The sequence below is a fragment of the Equus asinus genome, chromosome 9 (genome assembly GCF_041296235.1).
Source record: "Equus asinus isolate D_3611 breed Donkey chromosome 9, EquAss-T2T_v2, whole genome shotgun sequence".
In the NCBI taxonomy this organism is placed as follows: Eukaryota; Metazoa; Chordata; class Mammalia; order Perissodactyla; family Equidae; genus Equus; species Equus asinus.
Genome location: NC_091798.1, coordinates 5,258,178 through 5,272,529, shown reverse-complemented (window position 1 = coordinate 5,272,529; position 14,352 = coordinate 5,258,178). Strand labels below are relative to the sequence as shown.

At 40.2% G+C, this 14,352-nt stretch overlaps 1 protein-coding gene across 1 annotated transcript in view; it reads left to right on the top strand.

Moving 5' to 3' along the window:
- The window catches only part of CANX (calnexin), a 31,815-nt gene that overhangs the window by 1,715 nt on the left and 15,748 nt on the right, over window positions 1-14,352 (top strand). Inside the window, exons 2-3 of the mRNA XM_014860859.3 lie at window positions 13,572-13,748; window positions 14,034-14,107. Coding sequence (XP_014716345.1) covers window positions 13,575-13,748; window positions 14,034-14,107 — 248 coding nt within the window. The 5' untranslated portion in view covers window positions 13,572-13,574. The remainder of the gene's footprint in view (window positions 1-13,571; window positions 13,749-14,033; window positions 14,108-14,352) is intronic.

The window sequence follows — 14,352 nt, the reverse complement described above, 5'->3', positions numbered from 1 at the left end:
AATAAGCCAGGTAACAGGATCGTGAGAAGGCCAGAGGGAGCTTTTTCTTGGAGTGAATGTATCGCACAACAGACACATTTTCTGACCTATCTGAAAATGGGTGTCAGCATCCCTTCCCACCTTACTATCTTAATTCAACAGTTAAACTATGTACTTTATCTTCAAGGACCATGAGGGGTAAACGTTTTGACAGAAGTCCTGCAGTTTTAGCAATCAAACTCTTTCATCCTTTCAGTTACAGAGTTCACTTTGCCCTCAGAGATAGCTGAAGGGAATGAAGTGGTAATTGGTGAGCATAAATGCACACTCAACAGACTTGAATTCCAGGCCCAGCATGGTAACCAGCTTGTGAACCACCTTGGTTTCCACATCTTTAAAATGGAAATGAGCGGCTGCCCTGTGGCCGAGTGGGAGTGGTTAAGTTGCGTGCTCCCCTTCAGCGGCTGCCACCGGTTCGGATCCTGGGCCCAGACCGGGCACCGCTCATCAAGCCACGCTGAAGCGGTGTCCCACATGCCACAACTATAAGGACCCACAACTAAAAATATACAACCGTGTACCAGGGGGCTTTGGGGAGAAAAAGGAAAAATAAAATCTTAAAATAAAATGGAAATGAGAAGTGTGCTGGATGTTTTGCCATTAGGGGGACTATTGAGATGGACAAATAACTGCTTTGAATAGTGTAATGAACTGTGCAAATAGAAGAATTGGCAGCTCATAACAACTCCTAGGAAATTATAAAAGTGCCTGAAGATAGTTGTAGACTCTATAGCTTGCTGTAGAACTTTGTGAGGAAAGTACTGATGAATGCTTTAATTGTAACAGATGTACTTTTAAATTAAGCTTAACTGTGAGCTGTGAAAATTATTTGGAGAATTTTGTTTTTTAAAGAATTTTGAGAATCTTCAGCAATACGGTTTTTTTCTTTTTCTTTTTAAAATTTTTTTAGTGAGGAAGATTGGCCCTGAGCTAACATCTGTACCAATCTTCCTCTATTTTGTATGTAGGACACGGTGTCGGCATGGCCTGATGAGTGGTGCTAGGTCCCTGCCCAGAATCCAAACCTGCGAACCCTGGGCCGCTGAAGCGTAGCGCATGAACTTAACCACTACGCCACCAGGCTGGCCCCTTTAGTAATATGTTTTGAGTGTTAACATTTTAAACCTACTTAGTTTTTAGCAAAAAGAAAGTGCTGTGGAAAAATGAATTCTAATGTTCCTGTCGGTGAGAAACAAAATTAAAAACTGTAGACAAGGCAGTATAGATCTATTTTTAAATGGATGAGCTTTTATAATAAATACCACTTTGAATTTTACGTACTTTTTTTCCCCCCTTAAGTGGAGATTCCCCACTAGATGCACATCTAGCAAAATCAGAAGATGCAAAAAGTAGTAGTAAAATTCTTTTTCTTTGGAATCAGATCATATTAACTGGTTCCTTTCCAGTCTAAAACGTAAAATTTCTGATTTGCCTTAAAACTCAGTTTTAGAACCATTGAAACTTAAATGATGTGACTGGGCACTACTTAGTAATGGTAGAAATCGCTGCTCATGTTGAGCGTGTGCTGTAAGCCAGACACTGTCATAAGCACTTTACGTGCATTTTGTTTATGCACCAATTCTAACAAGTATATAGTGTTGTTGTTCTCATTTTAGAGGTGAAGAAACTGAGGCCCAGAAGTTAGTGATTCACCCAATATGCCAAGTGTTAAGTAGCTGACAAGAGATTGTGACTTTTGGGTTCCTGCTCATAAACACTACTATATGCTTAACTGTGACCTTGGACAGTTAATGTAACTTCTCTTAGCCTTATTTTCCTCATGTGTCAGGTGGAGATGATAGACCCTCCTGGGGTTTTTGTGAGGACTAAATTAGACAACCTACGGTATCTAAAACCCACAAGACTTAAAATTTTAAAAGGGCATATTAATAGAAGAGTGGATAGCCTATGTGAAAGAAAGACTGCCTCATTTTTTATTGCACACTGCCTTTAAAAAAATCTTTTCTTTCTTTTTTTTAAATTTTAAGCAACCGGGAACATTAGCTAGGTCATTTCTTCTGTTCCTCTTGCCAATTTCTTGTGGATTAAAAGAATTAGAGTAAAATTTCCTAACTGCTTTTAAGAGACAAAGTCCCACAAAGAAAAAGCCCAGAACCAAATGGCTTCACTGGTGAATTCTTCCAAATATTTAGGGAGGAATTAAGACCAATCCTTTACAAATTCTTCCGAAGAATAGAAGAGAGGAGAACACTTCCCAACTTATTCTCTGAGGCTAATATTACCCTGATACCAAAACCAGACAAAGACTATACAAAAAAAGAAAACCGTAGACCAATATCTCTTATGAAAATAGATACAAAAATACTCAAAATGCTAGCAAACAGAATCGAGCAACATATAAAAGGATTATACATCATGACCAACTGGAATTTATTTCAGGAATATAAGGTTGGTTCAGCGTACAGTAACGAATGTAATATATCACAGTAATGAAGGACAAAACCTGCGTGATCATCTCAATAGACGCAGAAGCAGCATCTGGCAAAATGCATCACCCTTTCATGATAGAAGCACCCAACTAACTAGGAACAGAAAGGAACTTCCTCACCCTGATCAAGAGACAGAGAATCCCTTTCCTGGGATTTCTGTTCGTCTTTCTAATTTCTCATGGATTAGAGGTATTAGAGTTGAAATTTCCTAACTTCTTTTAAGAGACAAAGTCCCACAAAGAAAAGCCCAGAACCAAACGGCTTCACTGGTGAGTTCTACCAAATATTTAGAGAAGAATTAGCACCAATCCTTCACACACCTTTCCGAAAGATAAGTGGGGAGAACCCTGCCCAGCCCATACCATGAGGCCAGTTTGCCCTGATACTAGAAGCAGACAGACTTCACAAGAAAAGAAAAGCAGAGAACAATGTCTCTTATGAAATTAGATGGCAAGAATAGACTTAACTTGAAAAGATAAAATATAAAAATTTAAATTTAACAAAACTAATTTGAGCCTCCTTTTGTTTTAAAGATCTTTTTTCTGAGTGGACCCTTACTGAAGATAAAGTTTCTGCCTTTGAGATGTGACAGATTTAATCTTTCTTTACTGTTTGCCCATTCCTAAGGTTGATCTAAATAGTTGTCTGGATTTGCTAAAATTTGATGCAGAATGTATCTGTTTCTGTTATATAGAACATTTTGTGTTCATTTGAAGTCTCATGTACGTTATTAAACATGTATATTAAAATAATATGGACTGTGGTTTTTGGGGGTTTTTTTGGTGAGGAAGATTGTCACTGAGCGAACATCTGTGCCAGTCTTCCTCTATTTTTTTGTATGTGGGATTCTGCCACAGCGTAGCTCGACGAGCAGTATGGCGGTCCCTGCTGGGATGTGAACCCCAGGCCGCCCAAGTGGAGCGCAAGAACTTAACTGCTAAGCCACTAGGCTGGCCCCTGGACTGTCTTTTTTTAGACTGTGTTCTGAGAACAGAATTATTATTAACCAAAAATAAATTCAGTTTAGGAGAATTCGTAAAAGTAGTTGATGACAGCAGAAAACAAATCACAGGTAAACATGGACGTTTCCGTATCCAAATGCTAAAATTGTTTATATACCATTGTAGAGAAGAGTTAAAGGAGAAATCGTGTAATGCAGTTGGAGCAAAGCGGGTTTTTCTTGTTATGTAAAATCATTCAGCCTTGTTGAAATATGTTGGAGGAGTAGGCAGGCATATTAGTCCTTTCGATTCAGTATGAGAATTGAAAATGTATTCACTGTGGTTTTACTTAGGTATCAAAGCGCAAACCGTTTGCATATACCTGTGAAATACTGGACTCTGATAGACTTTGTAGTATCTTGTTATGTTTTCACAGCAAGCCTTTGAGCCAGTAGCATTATTGCCCCCATCTGTAGAATAGGGAAAGAAGACTCTCGATCCAATAAGCTGAGCAGGGCCACAGAGTGGAGCGGGAGTCTGCAACCCAGGTTATACCACCACACACACTGCACTGCCTTTTGTATTAGGAATTAATTTTCTGAGTCATCAGTTTTAAAATAGGAAATTTCTATCTCTGGAATTCAAGATAAATTCACTCTTAAAAGTGAAAAGAGTTGGGGCCCTCCCCGTGGCTGAGTGGTTAGGTTTGTGTGCTCCGCTTCGGGAGCCCGGGGTTTCACTGTTTTGGATCCTAGACGCGGACAGGGCACTGCTCGTCAAGCCATGCTGGGGCCGCGTCCCACATAGCACAACCAGAGATGCTCACAGCTAGAATACACAACTACGTACCAGGGGGCTTTGGGGAGGAGAAGAAGGAAAAAAAAGAAGGTTGGGGAAAAAAAGTTAAAAGAGTAGTTTCAAATATTAAAAGTGAGTAGATTAGGTACTCTCGAAGAATTTTTCTAACCCTGAGATTTTGAGAGCTGGGCTTTTTGCTCTGGCCTTGGGAAATAAGCCAGAAATCACTTATATTATAAACGTGCATGTGTTTTGCTCCTGTTTTCGTGCCTTTGTGTACATCATGTGATCCCAGAAGGTAGAGATTCTCTGACTTGGATATAGGTGGATAATTATATTTGATTACCAAAAACAAAACTCTTATAATTGGGAGGAAGGGAGGAAGACTTGAACCATATCAAGTTCAGATTTCTAATATAGCTCAGAGGGGCTGGCCCCCTGGCCGAGTGGTTCAGTTTGCGCGCTCCACTGCAGGAGGCCGAGTGTTTCGTGGGTTTGAATCCTGGGTGCGGACATGGCACTGCTCATCAAACCATGCTGAGGCAGTGTCCCACGTGCCACAACTAGAAGGACCCACAAGGAAGAATATACAACTATGTACTGGAGGGCTTTGGGGAGAAAAAGGAAAAAAAATAAAATAAAATCTTTAGTATTGCTCAAATTTCTGAGTCTTCTTCCTTTGTAGTTTTGTGCTTTAGAGGACCAGGTCAATTTAACGTTGGTTTCTAGACAACTTTGATCAAGTTTAAAGAATCATCTTTGCTGATTCTGTAATACGTGTTTTTTTGTTTTTTGGAGGGTTTTTTTTTTTTGGTGAGGAAGATTGGTCCTGGGCTAACACCTGTTTCCAGTCTTCTTCTTTTTGCTTGAGGAGGATTGGCCCTGAGCTAACATCTGTGCCAGTCTTCCTCTACTTTATATGTGGGCTGCTGCCACAGCATGGCTTGATGTGAAGTGTGTAGATCTGCACCCAGCTTCCAAACCCGTGAACCCCAGGCTGCCAAAGTGTAGCACAGAAACCTAACCACTACGCCACTGGGCTGGCCCAGTAATACATCTTTTAACAAAAGCTGTTAATTTTGAAATAGAGACCTGCAAGAAGTTGCAAAAATAGAGAGGTCCCTTGTGCCCATCACCCAGCTTCCCTCAATGGTGCCATCTTACATAACTGATAGTACAATATCAAAACCAGGAAGTTGGCATTGGTACAGTCTGCTCATCTTACTCAGGTTTCACCAGGTTTTACATGCCCATGTGTGTATATAGCTCTATGCAGTTTTATCTGTCCGTAATTTGTTTTTGAAATTTTTACTTTTTTGGCATTGTTTTTTATAGAAGGAAGGTACTAGCATGGATCATAAGTAGTACTAACAAACGTGTGCATTTTTTTGCCAGTTAGATAACAAAAGTTATAATATTATGAGTTTATTGTGATATTAACCAAAAAACTTAATTTGTAGAACTGATACTACAGTATATTCATAAACTCTGAAAACATGGGCAAATATTCCACTGTCATCAAGGTCACCTTTAGGGGCTGGCACAGTGGTTAAGTTCGCATGTTCTGCCTCAGCTGCCTGGGGTTCGCTGGTTCAGATCCCAGGTGTGGACCTATGCACCACTTGTCAAGCCATGTTGTGGTAGGTATCCCGTGTATAAGGTAGAGGAAGATGGGCATGATGTTAGCTCAGGGCCAGTCTTCCTCAGCAAAAAAAAAAAAAAAAAAAACCACAAGATTGGTGGCAGATGTTAGCTCAGGGATAATCTTTCTCAAAAAAAAAAAAGGTCACCTTTAATCTATGGAAATTTTTTGTTTCCAGACTTAATGGACACCCTGTATAGATTGAGCTCCTGAAGGTCAAAGACCAATTTTTTTTTTTTAATGCTTAATATCTAGTTGGCACTCATGGAATTGAATGCTGTCAGCAAACGTTCATGGAGTATCTGGTATGTGCCAGACTCTGCTGGGGATCCATATGCATTTTCCCTGTCAACTCCTTTGTGACAGAATTTCCCGAGTCCAAGCTTATGACTGTCAAAAGACAGTCTAGAACGCTGCTACCCCACTTTTATCAAAAGCCCATTGAGATTTATTGATGAGTATTTGAGGAATGTGCGTTTTGTTCATTTCTCTAGAACCTAGGTATTGTAAGTTTCATTTTTAGATCAAGTCCTGGATCAACAGAAATCATTGCTTGGACTATATTGTGTTGGCCCCCATAGTATTGGTTTTATCCAGTTAGTCTTTGCTTATGTTAAGGGATATCATAAGACAAAGCCACACAAAACTCATATTTTCATATAACTTAGTATTTTTGAGAAAAATTTTCCATTTCAGTAGACTCATAACTGTTAAAAGATTTTCATCCTTTGGTTTTGATTTTTCATGGCTGGCTCTCCTGAAGGCCCATGCCTGTGGTAATTTGTAAGTTGGCCAAGACAGGAATTTAAATGTGCCCACTGAGACAGCTGTGTAGCACTGAGTAGCTTGTTATGCGTTATACATCCACCCAGCTTTTGCACCCTGGCTCAGAGCGGCTCTGCTGTAGAGTTTAGGTAACAGTCTTGCAGTAATAAAAATTCTGAGAGGGAAGGAGAAAATGTCTCCTAAAAACCAGAAGATGGAGTGCTCTGAGGTGATGGCTTTCAAGCAGAAAGTAAAAGTATGAGGGACACTGCTGTCATGGCATCGGGAGTGTGAGAAAGCTTCCCCGCCGGAGCTGATGTATCTTAGCATGAGCTGTGACGTCACAAGTGTGGTAAATGTGTCTCTACTGCGGGAAACTGTTACTTGGTTTAAAGATAGTTTCTTCATTCCCTTTTATTCTTGAGCATTCCAAATCTAGGTACCACTTGCTCTGTGGCTTTGGGGATGGTGGGGGGAGGTGTGCTGCTCTTTGTTTTCTAAAATCAGGATTGCTTTGTGGTGGAGCTACTGTTACAGATTCCCTGTAGATAGTCTTAGAAACAGTGGTGACAACAGAGAAGTCTGCTCTGCCTAGGAGTCTGTAAGTGTAGAGACAAAGGAGGGCTTAAAAGGGAGGAAAAAAGTGTGACATTCTCTTACACATTAAAATATGTGAAAAATCATTTTGTGTCTTTACAACAAAAGCAGTATAGAATTACGAAGTAGGGTGCACTGTATTGGGAGACAGAAAGTTTGGCTTCTCATCTGATTCTGCCAACAACTGATATTTGGCAAGTCAATCTCTGTACTTCAGTTTCTTCTCAAAAAGGAGAGTTCGACTAGATTCCTATAGTGTATTTCAGCCCCAGGATTTTTTTGAAGGAGTGGTGAGATCAACATTTGAGGCATTGTAGTGAAACATCTTTTTAAAAAAAAATAATAAATTAATTTTTAGAACAGTTTTAAATTTACAGGAGAATTGTGGGAATAGTACAGAGTTTTCCCATGTAACCCACACTCAGTTTCCCCTATTAACAACTTACTAGTATGGTATGTGTATTATAATTAATGAACCAACATTGATACGTAATTATTAACTAAAGTTCATATTTAATTTGGCTTTCCTGTGTCTTACCCACTGTCCTCTTTCTGTTCCAGGACTCTACAATGCATTGAGTCGTCACGTCTCCTTAGGCTTCTCTTAGCTCTGACAGTTTCTTAGACTTGCTTTGTTTCTGGTGACCTTGACATTTTTGAGGACTGCTGGTCAGGTTATCTTGTAGAATGTTCCTCTGTTGGGATTTGTTTAATGTTTTTCTCGTGAGTAGACTGGGGATAGGAATTTTGGGGAGGAAGACCACAGAGGTTAAAGTTCTGTTTTTATCACTTTGTATTGGGGCTAAATGCTACCAACATGACCTGTCGCTGTTGACGTTGACCTTGATCACCTGAGGTAGTGTTTGCCTTTTGTCCACATGAAGTTCCCCTGTTTTTCCCGCTTTCCATCCTGTCTGACCTCTCTGGAAAGAAGTTGCTGCGGGCAGCCCACATGTAAGGAGTGGACGTTTGTTGTAATCTTGGGGTATAAGCCAGTACCACTTACTTGATTGCTCCTGTTGTTCCAGCTTCGGCCGTTGTTCTTTCTCGTGTTCCTTAGATAGACCCCTCCATCGTTGTGGGTGTGTTGTTTCTGTTTCTGGTTTTTTTTGGACGCTTCTTTCCTTTTTGACCTTACAAGATTCTCCAGGCTTGTCTTGTGTATTTCCTGCCCTAATCCTACAGTCAGCTGTTTGTCTAAGGAGCCCTGTTTCCTTTTATTGGAGATAGTATTAGAAACCAAGATCTTAGTACAAGGAGTATTTATTGCCACTAGGGTGTAGTTTGTTTTAGGCCTTCTCAGCTGACAAAGCAAGGAAACTTATGCATATATACTAACTGGTATATATGCACCTATCTATAAATACTTCTATATATAACCCTCTGTATGTTACACCAAACATGAGTTTATACTGATGTCTCCAGCTCTCTCCCATTAACGTGTGGATTATTCTAGTCTCTTTACTTTGCTTACCTGTAAATTCCCACACCTAACAGTGAAAGTGGCTTCCACCATCCGCTTAATTGTCAGTTCCAATATACATGTATGGCAGTATCAGAATTGTTGACCTGTACACCCATGTGAAACAACTTACCAACTAAAACAGTGCTTTGATACAGTCTAGTTTTACAGACTCCACTCATTTCCAAAGTTACTTGAGTCAGCATCTTTTCCCTCCACCCCTTTCAGTGAGGTTATTTCATATATTTGTAGTACAGTGAGATTGTTTTCTCACATCCTGCATGCCATCCTTGGATCACTCGATCTTCTAAATGATTTTTTAAATTTTCATACATTAAGATTTACTCATGCTATAAAGTTTTATAAGTTTTGACAAATGCACAGTGTCATGTATCCATAATTATAGCATTATACAGAAAAGTTTCACTGCCTAAACAATTCCCTGTGCTTATTCAACCTGATCCCCTTCCCAAAACCTTTGGCAAACACTGGTGTTTTTACTGTATCTAGAGTTTTGCCTTTTCAGAATGTCATATAGTTGGAATTGTACAGCATGTCGCCTTTCAGACTGGCTTTTTTCACTTAGCAGTATGCATTTAAGATTCATCTAAGTCTTTTTGTGGCTTGATAGCTCATCTTTGAATTGCTGAATAATATTCCATTGTATTGGTATACTACAGTTTATCATTCACTTATTGAATATTTTGGTTTCTTCAAGTTTTGGGTGATTGTGGATAAAGCTGCTATAAACATTTGCCTGCAGGTTTTTGTGCACTTGTAAGCTTTTGGATCAGTTGGGTGAGTACCTAGGAGCACAGTTGCCGAATCTCATGGGAAGACTACGGTTAGCTTTGTAAGAAGTTGCCAAACTATCTTCCAAAGTGACTGTACTGTTTTGCGCTTTCATCAGCAATGAAATGAGAGTTCCTGTGTTGCTTCACATCCTTGCCATTTTTTGGCTCTTAGCCATTCTAATAGGTGTCTGATGGTATCTCATTCTTTTAATTTGCAGTTACCTAATGGCAGATGATGTTGAGCATCTTTTCATGTGCTTATTTTCCATCTGAATATCTTCTTTGGTGAGGTATCTGTTCAGATCTTTTGCCCATTTTTCACTTGGGTAGTTTGTTTTCTAATTGTTGAGTTTGAGTTCTTTGTATATTTTGGAAACCCCTCTGTTATCAGATATGTATTTTGCAAATATTTTCCCCTAGTAGGATTTGTCTTTTAATTCTTTTGAGTCTCTGTCACAGAGTTGACGTTTTTAATTTTAATAAAGTTCATCTTTCTTTCATGTATCTTGCTTTTGATGTATGCAAAACTCATTGTCAAACCAAGATCACCTAAATTTTCTACTGTGTTTTCTTCTAGAAAGCATAATAGTGCAATGTCCTTTTTATATACCCACTGAATAGGTGCTACCTTTTGGACTTCAGTTGATATAAGGAATGTGAGTAGCAGGACTGAAATGAGGGGACATTTTGTTTCTTGGTAATGTTGGATTTTCATTAACGAAGCAGAGAATTAAGATCATCTTAAAATACATTGTCTTGAATTGTTTGTGTGAACAGGTCTCTGCCAAAATTTGGAACATTTAAGCTAGCTTAACAGTGGCCCTTATAACTAGATGTATTTACTGTAGCATTTTCTTGGGAGTATTGGCAAATTATGGTTGTTAAAATAGCATATGTAGGGGCCGGCCCGGTGGCGCAGCGGTTAAGTGTGCACTTTCCACTTTGGTGGCCCGGGATTCACTGGTTCAGATCCCAGGTGCCGATGTGGCACCACTTGGCAAGCCATGCTGTGGCAGGCGTCCCACATATAAAGTAGAGGAAGATGGGTATGGCTGTTAGCTCAGGGCCAGTCTTCCTCAGCAAAAAGAGGAGGATTGGCAGCAGATATTAGCTCAGGGCTAATCTTGCTCAAAACCAACCAAACAAAAAAAACAGCATAAGTAAAGCTAGCAGTGGCTAAGGCTCATACATGCACACCTATGAGAATTGATTTCTCGTGGTTTGGCAATAGTGGTTTCTCACAGCTTTAACAACCCTCTGGATAACGTGAAAGTGACAGATGAGTGCCTGTGCACTTCTCATACCTGAAAAACCAGATTCTGCAACTAGGGGTGTAGGGGAATTGGTGGTAGGAGAGAAGGGCATTTCCTGGAGACTTCCTGTATTGTTCCTGACAGGGCCAGTACCCTTCTGCTGCCTGAAGACTTCTTCCTGTCCCTGGGCCATTCTCCCTCCCCCACGTGGATGCCTTCTTTCTCCCAGGTCCTTGGTCCACCAGCCTGGCTGGCTGCTCTGCCGTTGTACCCTCCCTCACTAAACCACGTTCTGGATCACTCCCTTTAGTGCTCTTCCAGACCATTTTCCTGTCCCGTCTCTGTCACACCTCTTCAGTATTCAACTACATAGTAACATTTTGTCTAGTGTAATAGAAATATAGGACTTGGATTCTTTGAATCTCACTTAGTGGTTGTGATAATGAGTAGATTATTATACTTTCACTAAGTCTTTGTTCCTAATGTATAAAGTAAATGAAAGTAATGTCTCATGGGAGGTTTACAGGGAACAATGTATGTGAAAGTGCTTTATAAACTGGAAAACAAAGCAAAAATGGATTATTCATAAACCCGAATCAGTGGTTTTCAAAGTGAGGTTGCTGAGCCAGCAGTTTGAGCATTCCCTGGAACTTGTTAGGAAGGTGAGGTCTGGGCCTGGGGCCCAGCCCCGACCTACTAATCAGAAACTCGGGATGAGGCCCAGCCGTGTTGTAACAAGCCCCCTGGGTGACGCTCAAGCCTGCTCAGGTTTAAGAAGCACTGCCCTACAACATCATACCTAAAACACCTAAGGACGATTGCATTAGTCTGCTTGGGCTGCCGTGATAGAATACCGCAGACTGGGCGGCTTAAACAACAGAATTTATTTCCTCACCGTTCTGGAGGCTGGAAGTCCGAGATCAAGGTGCCAGCATGGTTGGTTTCTGGTGAGGACTCCTTGGCTTGCAGAGGGCCGCTGTCTCGCTGGGTGCTCACATGGACTTTCCTGTGTGCATGAGCACTCCTGGCGGCTCTTGGTCTTCTTGTGTGGACACTGCACTACTACTCTTATGCTCTCTTTTAACCTTAATTACTTCCTTGAAGGTCCTATCTCCAAATATAGTCAAATTGGGAGTTAGGGCGTCAATGGATAAATTTGGGTGGGAACACAGTTCAGTCCATAACAACAGTAAATCAACAAATTTAAAATTATTGAGGAAAAAAGTTGGTCCTACATTTTTTAAAGGTAAGTGTGGAGTTAGCTTCCTGGACCCCATCTTCCTGATTAGCTTTTCCTTGAGCAACAGTGTGTCCCAGCATCAGTACTTAGTCCTAATTAATCCATTGGTTTTGTGCTTTACCACATTTTATTTTACTTTTAAGAAGTTCTTTCTTTCCTGGTTTTTTTTTTGGACTTTGCAAGAGAAAGAAAGGTCTGCCTTGTAAACAAGAGACCGAGAAAATTAAGCTGTTTTCTTTTTATTGTTTAATCTTTTTTTATTATTATTATTGTGGTAAAAACACATATCGTAAGATTTACCATCTTAGCCATTATTAAGTGTATGGTTCAGTGGCGTGAAGCACATTCAACTGTTGTGCAGCCATTACCACCATCCATCTTCAGAACTCTCTTCATTTTGCAGAATTGCAACTCTTTTTGTGTTTGTGTGAGGAAGATTGTCCCTGAACTAACATCCATGCCAGTCTGCCTCTATTTTGTACATGGGACACCGCCACGGTGTGGCTTGATGAGCAGTGTGTAGGTCTGCGCCCAGAATCTGAACCCGCGAACCCCGGGCTGCTGAGGCAGAGTGTATAAATTTAACCGCTGTGCCACCAGGCCAGCCCAGAATTGCAACTATACTAAGTCCTACCAAATCCTTTTGTGCATCCAGGTGGCTCAGTTTTTATGTCTTTAGATCTGTGGTGCTTGGAAAGAGGACCCACTACTACCCCTGACAGTCTAAGACAGTACACAAGGCACTTAAGTGTTTAGAAAATAGGAGATAAAAGTGGCTGGTTCTTGCTTTCATATTTTCCTTGTTGAGTCTTAAATCGCTAATTTAAAACCACATCTACACTTGATCTTTGAACAACAGCATTAGGATCTATGTTAAGTCTTTAGTGTGAGGCTAGTTAGCCCTGCTCTCATCATCCATTGTGGTGTTGTAGTCAGTACTCATTGTAACATGAATAATGTGCAGGGGCTTTTGTGCATTGTCCAGCTCTTTACAAACGCAGGAGGTTAGTCTGAAATTGTATTGAACACCTAGACCTAGGTCTCTGTAGCCAGCATGATATTCTATGTGGGGACAATTGTTTATGTTTGAGTTTTAGTTTAAAATTTTCTTTAAAGTGAATCCTTTAACTACCTGATTTTAGGAAAACTGCTTAATCTCTCTGGGTTCACGTTTTTAATCTGTAAAGATAAATATCCACAATAAAGTTCTCTTGAGCTCTAATTTTAAAGTCTTATTTTTTCTTTTCCTTTTTTCTCTCTGGTGAGGAAGATTGGCCCTGAGCTAACATCTGTTGCTAGTTTTCCTCTTTTTGCTGAGTAAGATGGGCCCTGAGCTGACATCTGCACCAGTCTTTCTCTATTTTTTGTATGTGGGACGCCACCACAGCATAGCTTGATGAGGGGTATGTAGGTCTGCACCTAGGAACCGAACCCGTGAACCCCGGGCCACTGAAGCAGAGTGCAAAAACTTAACCACTGTGCCACTGGGCTGACCCCAAAGCCTTAATTTTAATCAAGAGGAGTTAGTTGCCTTTACAGACCTTTTTAAAGAAGGCTATATGTTTAACTTACTTTACTCTTTCCATGTAGATCATGGAAGGGAGGCGGTTGCTGTGTGTGTTACTGGTCCTTGGAACTGCTGTTGTTGAGGCTCATGATGGACATGATGATGATGTGATTGACATTGAGGATGACCTCGATGATGTCATTGAAGAGGTAGAAGACGCAAAACCGAAACCAGAGACCAGCACTCCTCCATCTCCAAAGGTTTGATGTGGTCTTTGAATCTATTTGTTTTACCTCTTGAGATAATCAAAGGATGAAGGTAAATTTACATCCTTTCCAAAGGGAAAGCATAGTTTGCTAAAATAGTCATTGGTCTTTGTTGCAACCTTTGTTATATCTTGCCAAAGATAAATTATGTGAATTGAATTTGGGGGCCAGCTGTGAAAGTTGTGTGATAATTGACAGAAACCCAGGAGAATAAATCCTACTAAGAAAGGAATGTTGCTGAAAGTCTCAATTCTTAATTCATTTTTGTATTTAACACAGGTCACCTACAAAGCTCCAGTTCCAACAGGGGAAGTCTATTTTGCTGATTCCTTTGACAGAGGAACTCTGTCAGGGTAAGTATTTCTTAGGGGAAAAAATCTTAGAGGCAAACATCATGTAAACAATATGGAATAGTGGATTCCTTTTTGTATAGCATTTTATATAGTGAAATACTATTTTATATCCCCAGTGTTCATGCCCATTTGGGAAAACAGTCTTTTAGACATGTGCTTCTGCTTCCATTTCTCTCTTCTCCACCCTGTATTTTGTTCTTTGAGAAAAATTTTTTCTCTTGAGTAGACTATTTCATGGATTTAGT